At 41.9% G+C, this 20,869-nt stretch overlaps 1 protein-coding gene across 2 annotated transcripts in view; it reads right to left on the bottom strand.

Moving 5' to 3' along the window:
• TH (tyrosine hydroxylase) overlaps window positions 1-20,869 on the bottom strand; it is a 154,808-nt gene that overhangs the window by 13,494 nt on the left and 120,445 nt on the right. The window contains exons 1-8 of one of the 2 annotated variants that reach the window (XM_069965654.1): window positions 20,207-20,296; window positions 12,849-13,052; window positions 8,444-8,618; window positions 8,114-8,202; window positions 6,190-6,257; window positions 1,556-1,606; window positions 1,321-1,466; window positions 295-430 (exon numbers count right to left, since the gene is read on the bottom strand). In XM_069965654.1, coding sequence (XP_069821755.1) covers window positions 295-430; window positions 1,321-1,466; window positions 1,556-1,606; window positions 6,190-6,257; window positions 8,114-8,202; window positions 8,444-8,618; window positions 12,849-13,052; window positions 20,207-20,296 — 959 coding nt within the window. Of the gene's footprint in view, window positions 1-294; window positions 431-1,320; window positions 1,467-1,555; window positions 1,607-6,189; window positions 6,258-8,113; window positions 8,203-8,443; window positions 8,619-12,848; window positions 13,053-20,206; window positions 20,297-20,869 lie in introns of those variants that run through there. The other variant, XM_069965653.1, reaches the window with a different exon arrangement.

The raw sequence follows: 20,869 nt of genomic DNA, 5'->3' as shown, positions 1-20,869 counted from the left end.
CCCTCTGCACGGAGCGGGCAGACAGCGGGAATCCGATGCCGATCCGATGCCTCGGCGGGTTCGGACCATCCCTAATCATAATCATAAAAAGAGCACAGATTAATAGAACATGGATCCCTTCCAGAATCGCACACCTTCCCAGTCATCACACACCTTCATGTTTATGTAACACCACTACATATAGTAAACCCTGTTTATTTCTATTTCATTGGGCCCTATACAGAAATGGCTCAATTTTGCCATAAATAGTGTCAACATGGTAGTCTATGTACACGCATATGTCTCAAGACTTACGGTTCTGGAGAGTGCATGGGTGATGATGCATGTCGAATGTACTGGGTGCACTGGAAAACACGAAATGCCAAACTAGAGAGGAAATCCCGAGCAGATAGAAGGCCGGCCACAGGGCGTACCTGAAATCCAGTCCTTTCTGTAATAAACAGAGAGCATGCAAGTTAATCTCTTGCACCAAATAATATCAGGAGAATTGCAATTACAATAAAGGCAAGGCACAACAGAGCACAGGATAAATAGCTGATTAGTTTTGGTAGATTATAACTGGAATGTTATAAAATAATAAAAAATGATGTGTCACATTGTAAGCTTTTACGCATTCAAAGATGCAGTTTATATTATTGTCAGCAGGTGGTGCCAGAGTACAGTTCAAACACTTTCATAAATACAGAGTCACTTTGAAAAAAAAACATATTGAGTGACTTTTTAAATCTATCTATCTATCTATCTATCTATCTATCTATCTATCTATCTATCTATCGTCTGTCTATCTATCTATCTATGTCCTATCTATCTATCTATCTATCTATCTATCTATCTATCTATCTATCTCCTATCTATCTATCTATCTATCTATCTATCTATCTATCTATCTCCTATCTATCTATCTATCTATCTATCTATCTATCTATCTATCTATCTATCTCCTATCTATCTATCTATCTATCTATCTATCTTTCTATCTATCTTTCTAACTATCTATGGTGGTAAGTGGTGGTCTGAATGCACTAGCTGCAACAAGTAACTGAACCCTCTTACAAACACATTAGAATCATTTTTTAATTCAGGTCCCCAACAAGAGAGACACTTTTTAGTCCAGCTTTTTGTTTTAGAACTATAATACAGGGGTTCCCGAATAAAGGAAGCTCTACAGTATTTCAGTCAGTTTTCTAACATTCTCCCTAGACATGCACCTGTGCAATGCCTATATGGTCCTACAAGATGCCTACAAGCTGTATATGCTGCCTCCAGCCCTGGACAAAAAAATGTAAAATTTTATTTCTGCATATAGTTTCCTGATTTCACCTTTTAGGAAGCAGGAAACATCCTGTAGTTGGGGGATGTTGTCCTCACTGTATCCACAATGAGTCTCCAGAAGATGAAAAGCTTCTAGGTGCTCCTTACATGCATGAGTTGGATACAGACTCTTGAGGGTGGAGTAGACCTCCTTCCTGCAGAAAAAAAATAAATCAACTAAAAAATTACCCCACAATAGTGGAAACGTCATCTTACTTATGTATATACAGGTGTTTCATCCTACCATGTTGCTGTCTCTTCCGGCAGGTACTCCACCCGAGGTATTGGATCACCACTGTAAAGGTCAAGCGGGGCACAGATTATATATATATATATATATATATATTACCAATAGAGATGTAAATGAACTATAATTTACATCAGAGAAAACATAGAGGTCAACATAGATTGAAGCTGTGTGCCTTACATCTTTTTTTTACACCATTACACCCTGAGTACCTGAAACAAAAAGGCCATAGTGCATGTCTATAGACGTAACATTTGGAGGTGAGAACACCGAAGAGCTTCTTAAGACCCTTTTACACAGAGATCAGATGATGAAAACTCACTCGTCGGGTGGGTGCTCAATTTAAACCTTTCAAATTATTATGCGCCATCAGCAGCAAATAAATTATATTTACCCATTATAGATAAGAGAATCTTAAAGTGTAGCTTTTGTTATAAAAATAAAACTTTTGATATATCATAGAGACGTGTCAAAAGTTTTAATCGGTCCGGGTCTGAGTGTTCGACTCTTTTTTTTAAACGTAACGGGGAGCAGATGTGCTGCAGCAGCAATTCTCTCCGGGATCTATCTCCTGATTGCTACGGGTCTGAACACTCAGACCCGGACCGATCAAAACTTTTGATATGTCAACATTTTTTTTTTATAACGACAGGAACACTTTAAGCACACTTGGAATTGCCCAAGCCCAAACGTGTAGCATTTGATTACCGGTGGCTGAAGAAGTTGGATGCAGCCCTAAGGCTGCTTGGAAAACATGGATACAGGCATAGGCAGTATCCATGTTTTACAGGGCTCCTTAGAGCTGTTTCTTCAGCATCTGTAATCAAATATTGCATGCTTGGGTTCGGGCAAACCCTAGAATGCTTGAGTTGCACTCATCTCTTTTAACTATTATTAAAGTGAATATACCATCAGGTACATCACTCATCATCCCCATACCTGAAACAATTAGCCAATGTAAAAAAAAAATTACATTACCTTTAAGCTTTGGACAGGTGAAAAAATCCAGATCAGAGCAGTTGTACAGTCTCTGCAGCTACAGTATATTGCAGTGTCCCAGAACCCTGGGGTATATGCTGCTGAATGTACTATTGTGTAGGGCCTAATGCTGTATTCTGTTTCTCAAGGGGATTCTGTGTGAAGTGTATTTCTTGTACTGCATTTTCTGTGTGTTGTGTTATCACAGACAGGTAGCATGAGCTGAAGGATCATACAAAAGGTTAACTTACTGTCTGTTCTCTGATGAAACTTATCTGCCACCTGCTTGTTGCAAATAGTCTATCCAGATTTCCATCCCTATCTCAGCCAATTAGGGCTCACCAAGTATGACCTTCCTGGTTACAGTACTCAGGCCTCTGTCCACCAAAAGGGAACAGCCCCCTTGAGTCTTAATGTAGGAGTGAAGAGGGCCATGTACTCAGTTCAGTCCAGAGTTCAGTTAGTTCAATCTAGTGTGGTAATGGAGTGTGGACTGCTCTGTGTTCCTGTGTTCCTGCCTTCCTGAGCATACAGTGCTAAAACAAAGAGGGAGATTTATCAAAGAGTGTAAAATATAGACTTGTGTAAACTGCCCACAGCAACCATTCACAGCTCAGTTTTCAGCTCTGGTAAAATAAAAGAGGAGCTGTGATTGGTTACTATGGGCAGTTTACACAAGTGTATATTTTACACACTTTGATAAATCTTCCCCCCCAAGGAGACTACCACTGAGGGATCCAGCCTGTTCATGCTGAGGGGGTCATCATCTTTAAGTCAAGTCCTGCAAAGTGCAAAAGTACCACAAGACTGGCTAGGGGTTGGATAAGTTGTGCCTCGCCGAAGGTCCCCCTGCTTTTGCCGAGTCTATCATGTTGGTGCCAAGTACTCCTGAATGCGCCCCACGAGTGCTAGGCCGGATTCCCCATGAGTACTGGTATTTACTTTATTTTGGCAGCCAAACCAAAGCTGTCAAGACCATCACCAACAGAATCTACTGCAGTCATTTCAAACTCTGGCCCACGGGCCAAATCTGGCCCATGGTGCCATTATTTTTGGCCCGCCAGGCAATTCAGATTTTGAATTACATCTGGCCCACCATCACATTAGATTATAATATTAGTGGTCCGGACAGCCACTCGGACCACCCATATTATAATCTTGTGGCCCACAGGCAGTTTTTAGCCTGTGGCCTAGGAGTATGTAAGTGGTGTTCTGCCGCAGCGCAGTGGCGTTGTCACACATGTCCTGCGCTGGGCGCCTCCTGTGGCCTTGGGGGCCACAAAAAAAGGGTGAGTCCAAGCTAATGGGACAACCTGTCACCCCTGGAAGGCCCCCCCATGCTTACATGAGATGAGTGGGCAGCCGTATCTTTGCAGCAGGCCCGGCATCAGGAGCAGGATCCGCAGGATGGGGCAAGTATGGAGGGCTGTATCCAGGGGTAGGGTGGGTTCGGGTTCCATTTAACAACTGTTTTAGGGGCTGGCTACTATATAAGAGTCTATTGGCGAGGGCTGGCTACTATATAAGAAACTATGGGGGAGGGCTGGCTACTATATGAGACTATTGGGGAAGGCTGTCTACTATATAAGAAACTATGGGGAGGACTGGCTACTATATAAGAGACTATGAGGGAGGGCTGGCTTCTATATAAGAGACTGTGGGGGGGCTGGCTACTATATAAGAGACAACTGGGGAGGGCTGGCTACTATATGAGAATATTGGGAAGGGCTGGCTACTATAAAAGAGACAATGGGGAGGGCTGGCTATTGTATAAGGGACTATGGGGGAGGGCTGGCTACTAAATAAGAGACTATGGGGGAGGGCTGGCTACTATATGGGACTATTGGGGAGGGTTGGCTACTATATGAGGCTATTGGGGAGGGCTGGTTACTTGGGACACTTGGGGGCCGACTACTATTTGGGCACTATTGGGAGGGCTGGCTAATATGTGGGTCAATTTTGGTTGGGTTGGCTACTACATGGAGCAATATTGGGGTGGTTGGCTATTACATGGGTTGGGGTTTAATCATATCATAGTAATTTATCATGTCATTTATCATAGTGCACAGCAGAGGGAGACGCACACTACTGACAGTGCTAGGAACACCGCACGCTGCTCTGACAGTGCCAGGACCGCCGAATTCACGCTTTAATAATTATCAAAGTTGGCCCACGACTTTGTCCGATTTTTTAATTTTGGCCCACTGTGTATTTGAGTTTGACACCCCTGGTCTACTGCTTCCTGCCCCTCCTGTTATCACCCTTTTCTATGCCTCAAAGTCTCCCTAACCAAGCTGACCATGCCAGAGACTGTATTCTGAAACTACAAGACCTTAACTTAACCAATGTACAGCAGAGGTACTCTTACTTAAAGAGTACCTCTGTAAATTCACTTTTCCCCTATCCACACGATAGGGGAAAAGTACAAGAACGCGGGGTCCGACCTCTGTACCACCCGCCCCCGCCAATCTCCGTATCAGACCCTGCCGGCTCTGTTATGAATAGAGCCATGGGTACGGCACGTGACCCATGACTCTAATAATTCCTTTAAAGCAATGGAAAGAGCCAAATACACTGGAAGAGCTCTGTACTCGGCTCTTTTCATTGGCTTCATAGGAATTAATAGAGTCGCAAATCAAATGCTGTACCAACGGCCCTACGCAAAACAGAGTCGTCTGGGCCCGATATGGAAATCGGCAGGAGGTACAGACCCCCCGCGATCTCCTACTTTTCCCCTATTCTGTGGATAGGGGAAAAGTTCATTTTTCCTGGAATACCTTTTAAGGCTGGGTTCACACTACGTATATTTGAGGCTGTATGTTTGAGGCTGTATAGCAACCAAAACCAGGAGTGGATTAAAAACACAGAAAGGCTATGTTCACATAATGTTGTAATTGAGTGGATGGCCGTCATTTAATTGCAAATATTTGCTGTTATTTTAAAACAACGGCTGTTATATTGAAATAATGGAAGTTATTTACCGTTATATGGCGGCCATCCACTCAATTTCAACATTGTGTGAACATATCCTTTCTGGGTTTTCAATCCACTCCTGGTTTTGGTTGCTATGAGGACCTGACATGAGGACCAAATACAGCCTGAAATATACATAGTGTGAACCCAGCCCCAAAGGGGATCTACCTGATAGGCTCGCACCCAAGCTATTGCACCTTGTAAAAAAGCACTGTGTTTTTTTGCTGTACTGAAACAAAGACTGTTCAGTAAAACTTCAGTGAGTTTTGATCATTAGAATGTTTGCTTGTACTGTTGGTGAAGCTAGTGTACCATTCAGGCCCTGTAACAAGTGCCGCTGCAGTACCGCACCATATACTATCTGTAGCAGACCCCTTGGTCACCACAATATTATTTACTAACATATATCTAACATTTATTATTATTATTATTATTATTATTATTTATTTATTTATAGAGCGCCCTTAATTCCACAGCGCTATACAATAGATAGGGGTAACGAGCAGAAATAACACAAGATCAAAACAGATTACATGAAGGCAAATGGCAGACTGATACATGGGGAAGAGGACCCTGCCCACGAGGACTTACAATCTATAAGGTACGGGGAGAGAAACAGGAGGTAAAGTGCAGCCAGTCAAGTGTGATGCAGAATAAGATGGAATCAGTGTAATCCTTACTGTCTATAGGAGAAAGCTATGTCAGCAATCATCTTCCTTCTTTTACGATACTCCTGATCAGAGAAACCCTGAAAAAAGAAGACCAGTCAGAACAAGGTCTTGATAAGTAATAGGATTAAGAAAAGAAAAAGCGATGAGGAAGATGATAAAAAATACCAGGCAGCTATCCTGACATGTCTGTATTACTAAATACATGAGGAAATCACTATTGACAGTATCCAATTGTGAATGGTAACACCCAGATGACTATGTAGTGACATATTTCCAGGAGAAATAAGAAAGGAATTGAAGTAGGAAAAGTGTAAAGAAAACAGTATTCAGGATTGATATTTCATGAGGAATTTAAGGGGAAAGAAGAATCTAACCTGCTGATATGTCCCTATAGCACAAAGGACACTGAAGATGACCACGGCCCCAATGGTGAACAGAGGGAGCATTCTCCCTTTGTTCTGCCCTATAGATACTGCAATAATACTGACTGCAGCATCTATAGGGTTAATTGCTGCAATCCAAGCTTGGCTCATATCACAACTGTAACTGTACACCACAAACATGGATGCACAGTTACATCCTTGGTCAGGAATGGGTATGAAACTTCATCCTCAGCGCTCCATGCTGTATTGGGAGCTATCAACATAGTTCAGTGGTGTAGCTACCAGAGAGGCAGGGTAGGCAGTTGCTATGGGGCCCGTGTAGAAGGGGGACCCAGGGGAAGAAGGTAAGAATGTGTGTCCTTCTGCTTAACCCCTTATGTACTGGAGTGTGTTAGTGACCCAATGTTTACTTACATTCTACAACACAAAAAAAGGGTTAACAAGCAGAAGACATAGATCTCTGCATCACTGCACTGATAACCTCTGATCTCTAGATGCGCAATCAAATAGGAAAGGAAAATGTGCCGAGCTCCGAGCTCTGTGCAGAGGTCAGGGGTTATAAGTGCAGGAGCAGTAAAGCAGATATCTAATTGTCTTTTGAGTTTTGGGTCACTTACACACTGCAGTACATAAGGGGTTAAGCAGAAGGTAGTCTGCTTCTGCACCTATGTATTCAACCATCAGGGCTCCTAATGGGCCCTTATAGGTAAAAACAGTGGACTGTCATAGCAAGCAGCCATTGGCTCTCTGCTCTGCCAGTCACTCTTGTGGCTGCAGCAAGGATTCTGCCACAATAGATTTAATTTTTTTGGCATATATATATATATGCCATATATTATTTTTTTTTTTACAGAACCTATATAATATATATATATATATATATATATATATATATATATATATATAGCTTTGTGTTGTGTGTAGGGGAGGGGGGGGCCCTTAAAATATTTTGCTATGGGGCCCCGTGAATCCTAGCTAGGACCTTGACATAGTTTCTCTGCAATAGTGAAAATACAAAAACAGCCTATGTTGCGACTTTTAACTTTATTATGTCACTATCAATGTACACATAAGTGACATCTCTCCAGCATAAGACAACCTGTTTTATGAACAGATTAGCTAATAGAAGGGTAGTTTGGAGGGGGGCGAGGTATTTGTGTCAGAAAGTTTCACAGATTTGTAAATTACTTCTCTTCAAAAATCTCACGTCTTCCAGTACTTATCAGCTGCTGCATGTCCTACAGGAAGTGGTGTATTCTTTTCAGTCTGACATAGTTCTCTCTGTTGCCACCTCTGTCCATGACAGGAACTGTCCAGAGCAGGAGAGGTTTTCAATGGGTATTTTCTACTGATCTGGACAGTTCCTGTAATGGACACAGTGTCAGACTAGAAAGAAGAGAACATCTGAAATACAAGTCATCTACAAATATGTATAACTTTCTGACACACTTTCCCCTTTTAACCTTTTCATATATATTAAAAATTATTGAAGCACATAAATGATTAATCTAGAGAAATCCCATGTAATAAAACAGGTATATCATACTTACCGGATGATCCAAGTCTAGATCCGGATCAAACTTGGTTACCAAGTGGTGACACTTGTTCAGGTCTGCAATTTTAGTTGGAAACCAGTGAACTGTAAATGTTAAAAGTAAGAACCTAATTTAGAAGAGTTAATAATCATTTGAGAAGTATAAATTATAGGTATCCTTATTATAAATGCTTATGTAAGTTAAAAGAGAAGTATAATGGTACACTAAATAGGGTAAGGGGGCCATGGAGAAATTTCAACACAATTTTTATCTCAGTCAAAAGCAAGAGGTCTAGATACTGTAGGTGTTTCTTCTCTTAACAGACTTGGCCAGTGCATACGGTACCTTTCACTTCTTTTGTAGTCCTCACATCTTCTGACACTCTTCTTATAGAGCTCATAAGTGTGCTAAGATCTGAACGATGAACTTCGCAGCGTATAAAATACTCCAAATCTGAACTCGCTCCTGTTCCCTTCTTTCCGGGTCTGGTCTCTAGATGCTGGATTTTGGCTTCAAATGTCTGAAATAGAGATCAATATATCAGCATTTAACTATATTAACCTGACAGCTCGAATCGTAGCATAAGACATGTATTGTAATTAGAGATGAGCGAACCGGGTTCGCGTTCGAGTCGATCCGAACCTGAATGTTCAGTATTTGATTAGCTGGGGCTGCTGAACTTGAATAAAGCTCTAAGGTTGTCTGGAAAACATGGATACAGCCAAAGACTATATCCATGTTTTCTACATAGCCTTAGGGCTTTATCCAACTTCAGCAGCCACCGCTAATCAAATGCCGAAAGTTCGGGTTCGGATGGGCTCGAGCATGCTCCAGGTTCGCTCATCTCTAATTGTAATGTTACTATTACCCAAGAAAAGGGAGGGGGGATAATTGCTTTGTGTAATAGGGCCTTAATTCTATAATCTGTTTGATTTTGTCTGTACATGCACCTTCAGCCCCTTACAGCTTGTGAGGGTGGTATTACACGGGCCGATGGGGGCCCGATAATACCGCTAAACGAGCGCTGATCTGTTAGATCGGCGCTCGTTTACTGGGCCAATTACACAGGCCGATAATCGTTTAACAAGGGCTGCAGGGATATCGTTACCGAGGTCCTTGCAGCCTTTGTTTAAACTGTATACATACCTATCCAGGTTGCAGGGTCCTCTTCCTCTGTGCTTCTCCCCGGGTCCACCGCGCTCCAGCTTCACAGCGGCTTCTCTCAGCTGACAGGCCGCTGTGAAGACGGAGCGCGCGGACCTGGTGAGAAGCTCAGAGGAAGAGGAGCCCTGCAACCTGCATAGGTATGTATTCCTCTTTGCATATCGTCAGCATCGGCCGTGCACCGCTATTACACGTAGCGGTGCGCGATCGGCGCCTGACGATTATAGGTCAGAACCCATATCAACGATCAGCCGATGACAACAATGATCGGCTGATCGTTGTCTTTATTACACGGAATGATAATCGGCCAGTTAGGGCCGATTCGGCCGATTATCGTTCCATATAATAGTACCCTAAGAGTATGGACCTATATATACAAAGAAGAGACCACTGTGCTCACTAGAGCACATGCAACCCTTTCAAATAGCTAATCAACAGTCACTCACCCCCTAGCAATCTGTTATAGATAGTGTATCCTACAGGTGCCCATATGCTTGATACTAAGGTCGTCCGACATTATTATAAGGTGTATGTCGGCCCCCCTGGCCGTCTGGTTGATCATGTCAGATAAAGGTCAAGCATGATGGATTTTCACTGCCAACCCTTTTGTTCTTAATAGGACAATCCGGTGCCAGAGTAGTCTTTTGCAATGTACAATAGTGTGGAGTCTGCAACCAGCAACTAGCTTTCTTACTGGAACTTTCTTCTATCTGCTCAACTTTTCTTTTTTACATTAAACCTAATGAAATTTCCCATTAAAGATAAGCCTATCCCATAAAGTCGTCTGCATTCAGCACAGGGACAAAAGTCAACTCATTTGCTAAAGCGAAGCATTACAGGAGGCAAGGGTTAATGGAGCCAGCTAAATGGTGCGGTGCTTGAGGCAGTGAAATGCTGCTCCTCCTGCCCTATTTATGCGGCAGGTATCTGCACATCAATGCATTACCACTAATGTGACAGCACTGATCGCATTACCACAGCTAGGACAGCAACAGATAGCTGGCACATACACAGGGAAATTACATTACCGCTGTCTGTCTCCCCATCCCAGCCAGAGGGCACATCACAGAGCATCTCATGGACAACACACAAGATCTTACACTCCAAGTGTCACATCTCATACTCGGTATTCTGCATAGAAAGCTATTAAAATAGCTGAATATAGATTGACTTTTCCTGTACTTCTGTTTAGTATAAGCTTTATGTATGTATAAGCGTCTATTTATTTTTATGTGTTTATAGGTTTTATTCTGTTTTGTTTAAAAACATTGCAGTTTATAATACCTTTTTTTAGCCAAAGCTAATAGATGATTTAAAAGGAATAGTAAAATAATTAGAGATGAGCGAACCTGGAGCATGCTCGAGTCCATCCAAACCGGAACTTTTGGCATTTGATTAGCGGTGGCTGCTGAACTTGGATAAAGCCCTAAGGCTATGTGGAAAACATGGATATAGTCATTGGCTGTATCCATGTTTTCCAGACAACCTTAGAGCTTTATCCAACTTCAGCAGCCACCGCTAATCAAATGCCGCACGTTCGGGTTCGGATCAACTCGCGCATGCTCGAGGTTCGCTCATCTCTAAAAATAAAGGATTCCTTCCTACTGGATTGACTTCTGGCTTCACCTCAAAAACTGCATTAAATTTTCAGTGGTGTTTTTCCAATAACTGTGCTGTTTTAAACCCCCCTTATTGTCATCCTCTTTCCCTTTGGTGTTATTCAAAATAATTGAAATTATCCCTGTCATTTAAAACCACTCCCCTCCATCTCATTCCTAACATATTTGTAAATCAATTTATTAAAAGGGTTGTCCAGTGTGTGGGCACTTTTTGGGGGGGACCGGGGAGGAGGTGGCTGAAATAGACGTTCACTCACCTCCCCGGTTCCAGCGGCGGCTTACTCATCGCGTTGCTCCGGTCCCCGGTTCCCGGCCGCTTCCGGGTGTCTGGCGCCGCCCGAGACGCTACGTCGCTCAGCCAGGGTCGCTCAGGGTCGGGTCAGCCACTCAGTGAAGGAGGCGGGATCCGTGTGAAGTCCGCTCGGATCCCGCCTCCTTCACTGAGTGGCTAAGCGGCTCTGAGACGTAGCGTCTCGGGCGGCGTCAGACACCCGGAAGCAGCCGGGAACCGGGGACCAGAGCGCTCCTCCCCGGTCCCCCCAAAAAGTGCCCCCACACTGGACAACCCCTTTAATTAAAAGTGAGTTATCTAAAAAAAAAACACCTTAAATCTTGGCCCCTAGATGTCTCACTTCTATTGTCTGTTGTTGCGATTTTAGATAAACTAGTGCAAAGTGTAAAAAAAAAAAAAGTGTTAATAAAATGTAATTTAAAAAAATTACCCCACCTTATCCCCCAAATAATAAAATTACTTATATTCATATACAAAATAAATTGTTACATAAAACATTTTTTTTTAAACTGTGTCAGAATAGCTGTATTTTTTTTATTAAAAACCCACAATCAAAAATTCTGGTATAATTATAAAATAGTATCAATAAAAACTATACATACAGACACAAAGGGAAAAAGGAAAGATTTGGATCTTGGACTGTAGTGATGGTTCTTTATATATAAAAAATAATTATAAAATAAATTATAAATAAAGTATTATTATTATTTTATTATTTTGGGTGATTTTAACATAATCAAATTAACTTCTATTAAACCTCAATTTTTTTTTTCTTTTATTTATCATTGACATAGCCATATGTGGGCTTGTTTTTTGCGGGACAAATTCACCTTTTTAATAGCATTTTAGGATTCATGTAACTTAATTATTTTTTACTAACCCTTATTTGGGGGGATAATGGAAAAAATTTAATTGTTTTTTCTTTTTTTGCATATTAAATGTATGCCATTCAGCATGTGCTTAAATTAACAGAGTAAATACAGTATATTCTCTGGGTCACTACAACTACATTTCTTTCATACTTCCATACATACTTCCAACTTCCATACTTCCATTATGAGTTAGTTAGTTGCCATGGAATATTTTTACTGGTCCCCAAGATTGATAGGGATCCTATGCGGAATGTGTTGGGGCTATACAAATATATAAATATATATTTGTATAGTGCCAACACATTCTGCATAGGAGCCCTATCAATCTTGGGGACCAGTAATAATATTCCATGGCAACTAACTAACTCATAATGGAAGTATGGAAATTTCAATTGAATGTTAAAAAAAATAAAACATAACAATAATAATAATAATAATAATAATTTATTATTATTATTAGGTTATACACTTTTAAGACATAAAGATGACAAGATGGTTATGGAAATTTTTAAAGGAAAACAGAAAGACAAAGTGTACAGTTAGACTCTGTTAACACTGGCTCGCGTTCCTCCTCTCTCCGCACTGAAGAATGGACATGTCAATGACATGATACGGAGGCTGGCGGGAGGGACACGGAGGCTGGCGGAATTCTCTGTTGCAGAATTCCACCAGTTTTACTCCGTGTGAACGGTGCCTTCAGAGGAAAATAAAGTGTTTGATTGGAAAGGAAACTTAATGGCAAAATGACAACTAAAGGTTTAACTAGTGATGTGAACCCTGTATCATCACAGTACATTCCTTACCTCAAACACTTTCAGGGTGCGGGATAGGGAGGATGGCTTATTTCCTTTAAGGGAGAAGAGCAGGTTGACAATGGCTTTTCCATCCTTCTCCTCAAATACCAGGGGGTCAGTGCACTCTGCGGCCTCCGCAGCTGCCGCTGCTGCCTCTCGTTCCTTCCGAGCATCTTCTATCAAACTCTGTCTTCTGCCCAAGAAGCGTGGAGACTGTAAAAGTAAAACTTGCAGTAAGTGAAAAGATTTTGAAGAGAATAAAATTCTTTAAGATCGTTGTCGATATCTTAAAACAAGTTTATAAACCATCATTTTTTTCAGCTGTATTTTTAGCTGTTTTCTGACATGTAGCAAAAACTATAGCCTCAAAAATGGCTGTTTTTCATTTGGGACATAATTTGGGTCGTACAAAACCAAAAAAGGGTCAATGCAATTTTTTAGCGGAAGGAAGTCTAAGGTTAAAATCACATATAGAATTTTGCTTAGGATTTTTACTCAAAACTTTTAGTCAGGGATGGGCCAAAATAAAGAAACATGTATAAATATTTTTATTATACAAAGGGAAACTTAGAAGATTGTCAGCAGAAAAAGACGACTGGGTCCGTCTAGTCTGCCCTTTTAGTATTTCCCTTCTTATTATCTTAGGGTAGATATATATTTATCCCAGGCAGGTTTACATTCTGTTATTGTGGCTTTACCAACTACATCTCCTGGAAGTTTGTTCCAAGCACCTAATACTCTTTCAGTAAAGTAATATTTTCTCATGTTGCTCCTGATCTATCCCAAAGTTAACCTGAGATTATGCCCCTGATTATGTCTCTGAGTTCAGTTTTTTTTTAATTAAAAACACTTCCCTCTTGAACCTTATTTAGTCCTTCAACATATTTAAAAAGTTTTAACCCTGTCCCTCTTTCCCTTCTTTTCCTATACAGATTCAAATCCTTTAAGTCTTTCCTGATATGTTTTATGGCTGAAACCCTCCACCATTTTTGTAGCCAGTCTTTGGATCCATTTTAATTTTATCAATATCTTTTTGTAGGTGAAGTTTCCAGAACTGGACACAGTATTCCAGATGTGGTCTCAGTAGGGCTCTATACAGCAGGATCACAATCTCCCTCTTCCTACTTGTTAAACCTCTAGCTATACACCCCAGCATCCCTACTGCCTGGTTGCACTGGTGACTCATTTTAAAGCGACTCTGTACCAACAATCTGCCCCCCCCCCCCCCCCCCCCCCCAACAGCTTGGACTGTTGGACAGTTGCTTTTAATCCAAGATCTATTCTGTGTTCCGTTTGGCAGGTAATGCGATTATTGTCCTAAAAAACAACTTTTAAACTTGCAGCCCTGTATCAAATTGGTGTGGCCTAGAATACTGATGCCCTAGGATTGTGACACCCCTCCATCCCTCCTCCCTGCCCTACTCATCATTAGGAATGCCCCTAGAATAATTTCTCCTATTCATCACCTGTCTGAACACTGCACATAGGCTGGATCGTTAAGGCACCTGTGCAGTGTTCAGACAGGTGATGAATAGGAAAAATTGTTCTAGAGGCATTCCTAATGGTGAAGAGGGAGGGGTGGAGGAACAGAGGAGCGTCGCAATCCTAGGGCATGGGTACTCTAGGCCACGCCAATTTGACACAGGGCTGCAAGTTTAAAAGGTGTTTTTTAGGACAATAACTGCATCACATGCTGAACAGACCTCGGGACAGATCACATATTAAAAGCAGCTATCTGACAGTACAAGCTGTTTGGGGTGGCAGATTGTGGGTACAGAGTCGCTTTAAGGCTGTCAGAAACCCCCACCCCTAAATCCTTCCCCTCTGAAGTCTTTGACAACACCAATCTGCAGATATGATACTCAAATAGAGAATCCCTCCTCCTCAAGTGCTGTTAGAGTTTGTTCATTGTGTGTGAATTCGGCTGGAAGAACCAGCCAACGCCCAATGTCTCTCTGAGCTGATTCACACATGTCATACTTTGCTGCCAGGGAGCCAACACCCAGCTTTGTGCTTCTTCTGACTCCTCTTCTATAGTGCTTGTGGGGTTAAACCTTCAGGTGTTGCTAGCTGCTCCTGAGGCTTGCTCCATTCAGAGCACAGCAGCTGCTCCATGGCTGCTATTGGTCTCCATCACAGCTGTCAGACTCCCTGTTCCTATCAGGGGCTGGGGCGGAAGTTCTGGCAGCATTTAGTCTGGACATTACTGGCAGAAGTTGCCAGTGCATGTTTGGTCTCCAGCTACACATATCCATTATACTGCTTGTTATTTTACACTTGGACTTGGACTTTGCCTCATCCTTCTGTACTGTGTTACCTCTTGTGCTTGACCTTCGACTGGACTCTGTTTACCCTTTGCTTACTAATTTGGATTTTGACGTTACCTCCTGTTGCCGACTCGGACTGTCTGACCTGTTATTGTATAACTGTCTGTTCTGTCTACTGCCCTGTATCCCTATTTAGGCTAGGGACTGTCACCCAGTTGCTGTTGGGGTTTAGCCTATAGGGGGGGGGGGGGGGGGGGGGGGAACAGTCAGGGAGAGGGGTTGCAGGTCAAAAGAAGGGACTGCCATCTTCCTGGACCACAGGACTCCCTGACAAGTGCATTATTTTACATTTAGAGATATTAAACTGCAGTTTCCATAGTTTGGACCACATATATAGTAAAGCTAAATCATTTTCCATATTACTGACACCTCCAGGAATATCAACCCTATTGCACACTTTTGTGTCGTCAGCAAACAGACAAACTTTACCTACTAACCCTTCTCCTATGTCACTTGCAAACATGTTAAAAAGAACAGGACCCAGAACAGACCCTTGTGGCACACCACTTATAACCAGTCTCTGCTTGAAATATACACCATTAACCACAACCCTCTGATATCTATCCTTCAGCCAACCACAAATCCACTGAACGATCCACTGAACTGTATCATAGTCCAGATAGATCATATTCACAGCACCACGCCCAGCCAACACTTTTGTCACCGAATGAAATATATGAGATTAGTTTGACATGATCTGCCCTCTGTCGTTTGTAAAATCTTTTGAAATGTCATAGAGACATGTCAACATTTTTGATCACTCATACCGATCAGGAGAACAAGACATTAGAAGACCGTGCTAAGTCTCATGTGATCAGTCGGGCTCTGTCTGATTGCCTAGGTAAGTCTATGGAGCCCCACTTTTATCATGTCACAGGGAGCACGGAGAGGACTGCACTTAGTGCGGACCTCTCCTGACTCGTTCTCTCTATTGGTATTGGTCTGAACACTTAGACCTGGACTAATGAAAACTGTTGAAATGTCCCTATGAGAAACCATCAAAAGAAATGTCCAACAGCACCGGCCACAGGAGTGTGAAGAAAATCCCTCTTGTTGTAGTAAAGGCGGGACGCACATCAGGGAATCTCCAAGCCCAAGCAGAGACCACTGAACATCACATAAAGACTTGGTCTGACAGCATCCACTAGTGAAGAAATGGTGACTCTTTATTCAAGCATCATACACAGCGGCAACTTTTCGACAATTTGGGGTCTTTATAAAGACTTTGTCACCTGAACTAGGGAAACCGAAAGGAACTAGGGAAACCGAAAGGTTATAAGGAGTTCCAGATTTATATAACTAAAGGGTTATATAATAGCCATATAGCCAATAGCATAGCCACTTCATTGCAAAAACAGCCCTAGTGTCCTAAGGTTGTGTGTGGTATTGCAGTTTAGCTCTTTTTACTTCAATGGAACTAAGCTTCAAAACCAAACCCAAACTAAGGACAGGAGAAGTGTTGTTTCTGGAGTAAAGCAGTAATGCTTTACACAAAGTGATTATTGTGCAAAAAAACGTTACATTGTTTGAATTTGAATGATAATCGTTTTGTGTAAATACAGGCAACAATCGAAAAATTCTTCATGCGCCATTGATCGCATCTTTTAAGTTAAACCTAAAATCATTGTTAATTGTTTGTTAATCATTTGCTGTAATTCCACATTTGTTCACTAATCGTCCAGTGTAATTCCACATTGTTCTTTCATTTGCTGGGATCAGATAGAGTAAACGATCATAGTAAAGATTATAACTAGCAACTATTGTTATGTGTAATGTTGTGATGCTGCTGATCTGTTTCATTGTCTAACCTGGATATGACTAAATCCAGTGCTCAGCTGAGAGCAAGACTACACTGTAGCCCCCATAACTAAACAAGAGCGTTCTCATTCACTAACTCAAATACATATCTTGGGAAATGTGAATGAACAAAAAGTCTACTAGAATGTGATTTATGTATATGTTGCAGTGAAATGATAGAATCAGGGAATTGATCAAATCCCTAAGGGATTTGATCAAATTCTGGGAAATTATGAAATGGCCAAGCTGTTCCATCATTTAATCAAATCCCTGACCCCATTTAAGGAAATAATGGAATGAATTCTATAATTTCCCCTGCAATATAGAATTTGCTCTACTATATTGCCTCTCTGCTCCCCAAGCCTGTCTGCTCTGCTCCCTGTTCGCCCCGCCACTATATGCCTGCCAGGAGGTGTGCTGCTCTGCTCCCCGGCTACCTCCCAGACGCCATATGCCAGCCAGGAGGTGTGCCGCTCTGCTCCCGGCCACCTCCCAGCCGCCCTGCCGCCATATGCCTGCCAGGAGGTGTGCCGCTCTGCTCCCCGGCCACCTCCCGGCCACCATATGCCAGCCAGGAGGTGTGCCGCTCTGCTCCCCGGCTACCTCCCGGCCGCCATATGCCAGCCAGGAGGTGTGCCGCTCTGCTCCCCGGCCACCTCCCAGCCCCCCGCCACCATATGCCTGCCAGAAGGTGTGCCGCTCTGCTCCCCGTCTACCTCCCGTCCGCCCCACCAGCATATGCCTGCCAGGAGGAGTGCCGCTCTGCTCCCAGTCCGGCTCCCATCTGCCTCGCCACCATATGCCTTACGGGAGCTGTGCTGCTCTGCTCCCCGTCCGCCTTTGCCGCCTCTTTGCTCCCCGTCCGCTCATTTTCCCTGCAACATAAAAGTTGCTTACTGTATTGCCTCATGCTCCCCCAGCCTTTCTGCTCTCTCCCCCCCCCCCCCCCCCCCCCGCCCCAATCCGCCTCCGCCGCCATGCCTGCCGGGAGATCCGGGAAAAGGTTCTCGCCGCCTGCCTGCTTACTGTTGTGGTGCCTGCTGGGAGGTGACAGGATGCTAGGGCACTATAATGGGCCCTCCTGCCCCTGCTGTGGTGCCTGCTGGGAGGTGACAGGATGCTAGGGCACTATAATGGGCCCTCCTGCCCCTGCTGTGGTGCCTGCCAGGACGTATGTCGCAGAGGGAAATGATAGAATTCATTCCATCATCTACCTGAAAGGGGTCAGGGATTTGATCAAATCCCTGACTTTCTTCAGGGAAATGATGGAACGGCGCAGTCATTTCATTGTTTCCTGGGATTTGACCAGATCCCTGGATTCAATCATTTCACTGTAACATATACAAAGAAACTTTCATCCATGGGAAACAGTATACAGCTTTATCAATTTCTGACCTTGTGTGAATAGACATATACTTCCATCATAAATAGACTCCCATGTAATAAAACTATACTGTCTGATATACTTTCTTTACAGTATCCTGCCCTATGGAATAGCACAGAGGCCTGCACTATTTAGCAGGAAAGGCGATCCTTACTGGAATCTACCCAAATGGAATTCAAAATGAACTTTTTCTGTCCTTTGGAGTCTATTAATGCATTTGCCACAGGGTCTGGGAGTTTTCTGATATAGTAGAGCAAAAAGTTACAAAATAGTTTTGTGTAGTAGTTGCAAGGCATTTGTTTTCCATTGGGAGTTAACTAAAATTTACCATGATTTTCTATAGCCCTAAGTGTATGGGGAAATAAAATCGCAATAAGGGAGTGACGTCAATTACTACATACTGCTGTGTAGTGATGTTAAGGGGAAGTAAATGGAGGAAAATCTGGAGAACATGGCCCTCACCAATGTGCATTCATTTTATTAATAATTATTATTACTAATAATAATAAACTAAATTTCCCCTTTAAGTCCAACCTGATTCTTGTGTGTTACTCAAATGTTACTCATGAACCTAATATATTTATTTATATAAATCTACATTGTGAATAGTATTTTACTACAATGACAATGTCTGTGGCTTCTTTCATTCAGGGTACAATTTCCCTCTCTTCTCTTATAAGTTAGGGTTACAGCAATCAGACCATACTGACAGCTGGTTATCCTATATCCTGTGGACAGGGGATAGCTTTTGGTGAGAAGAATACCCTTTTACTGGACATTTTAATACATGGACATTTTAGACATGGTACGTAGTGTATATGTTACCCCTAGTTAGACTCAATACAAGTAAACAAATGAAGCCTCTGTCTGCCATTGTGGTTGTAGTAGTAATGCTCAGGGGTATAATTTAATCTATCATATCAACAATATATGAAAAAAAAAGTATTCAACTCTCTTAAACAAAGCAATTAATATATCAATGTCACAGTGACTAATGGTACTTTTACACAGAGCGATAATTCGCCCGATCGCACGATTAACGATTTTGAATGAACAATGTTTTTTTTTAGAACGATCAGCGTTTAGACGGAACAATACATCGTACGGAAAATTCGCTATGCGATCGTTTTGCGATCGTTTAAACCTATCTCACACATAGGTGAAATCGTTGAAAGACTGTTTACACTGAACAATCTGCAAATTTTTTGCGAACGATCAACGATGATTTGAAAACATGTTGAAAGATCAAAATTAACGATTTTTTGCTCTACGTTTGATCGTTCACTGCGTTTACACGTACGATTATTGTTCAAATTCGATCGTTATCGTGCAGTGGAGTGGAGTGGAGTTTGTGGCTTCCTATGACATTGACCCTAGAGCAGTGTCTCCCCGCCTACTGCTTTCTAGCTGTTGCAAAACTATAGCTCTTATGATGAGAATGGTAACCACTGTTTTGCAACCACTGGAACAGGTAGGAGAACACTTCTAGGGAATATGTCAAGAGATCGGAAAATGTGAGTCATGACAAAGTTTGTACAGCTCTGCAGAATATGTTAGTGCTATACAGGAAATGAATCAATATTACTTTTAATGCAACTGTAATACATCAAATGAATAAAGTATAAAGAAAAAGTATCATTAAGAAGTTATGAGTGATCTTTTTATATATGATTAAGAAAAGTTGTATTATTATAGTTATTCTCGACTTGTGAAAATCAATATTGATTACGGTAATTAAAATTAATTAAAATTTGCCATGATAAGCATTAACAGGCATTAATAACAAGATAGTAAGCTCTGTTGGTATAAGGCATAAAAGCATAAAAACAGCACATAATATAAGGGTATATTCCTCTTACCAGAATAGCTTCAGCCTGTTTCGGATCAAGCTCAGAAACTGCCCTTCTAAAGCTTCTCCCAGCAGACCCGGAGATGTTTGGCGTTGGCATCACTACTCTTGTGGAAGTGTGTTCCCTGCACCTGCTCCAAGCCCAGGCTTTTATAGTGTAAGTGTGACGTCACTCCTCCCCCCACCATCACATCTCAGCCTGAGGGAGGAGGATGGACAGTGGTCCTTTAGCACATCTCCCTCAGACACAGAGTAACCTGCATCCATCCCTTTCTTAGTAAGAACCCAACACCTGCAGACCATCTCACTAAGTGTGTGTATAGCTCCACAGTAATGAGTTGGTGAATTTCAGCATCTATAGTTTAATATAATTAATTACTATAATGTAATGTTGCTTTTAGACTTTAAGTTTTTTGACGCAAAGTAAAATGGAAGTAAAACTTTAAATTTTTTGTTGATTAAGCTGGGTTGACACTTCCTTTTTGTAGCCTTTTTTTCTTATTCATTTTTTGCAAAAAAAAAAAAAAAAGAACTGATGAAAAAACTGATGAAAAAAAAACACAGCAAAAATCCAGTGTGAACTCAGCGTTACAATAAATTGATACTTAATATAGCGAATAGATGTAATTCATTGTTTTTTAAAGAGAATGTACCAACAGGTACACTCTCTTTA

The sequence above is a fragment of the Dendropsophus ebraccatus genome, chromosome 4 (assembly GCF_027789765.1).
Source record: "Dendropsophus ebraccatus isolate aDenEbr1 chromosome 4, aDenEbr1.pat, whole genome shotgun sequence".
NCBI classification, from domain to species: domain Eukaryota; kingdom Metazoa; phylum Chordata; class Amphibia; order Anura; family Hylidae; genus Dendropsophus; species Dendropsophus ebraccatus.
The sequence above is the reverse complement of the archived record's forward strand: the minus strand, read 5'-3'. Positions and strand labels throughout refer to the sequence as shown.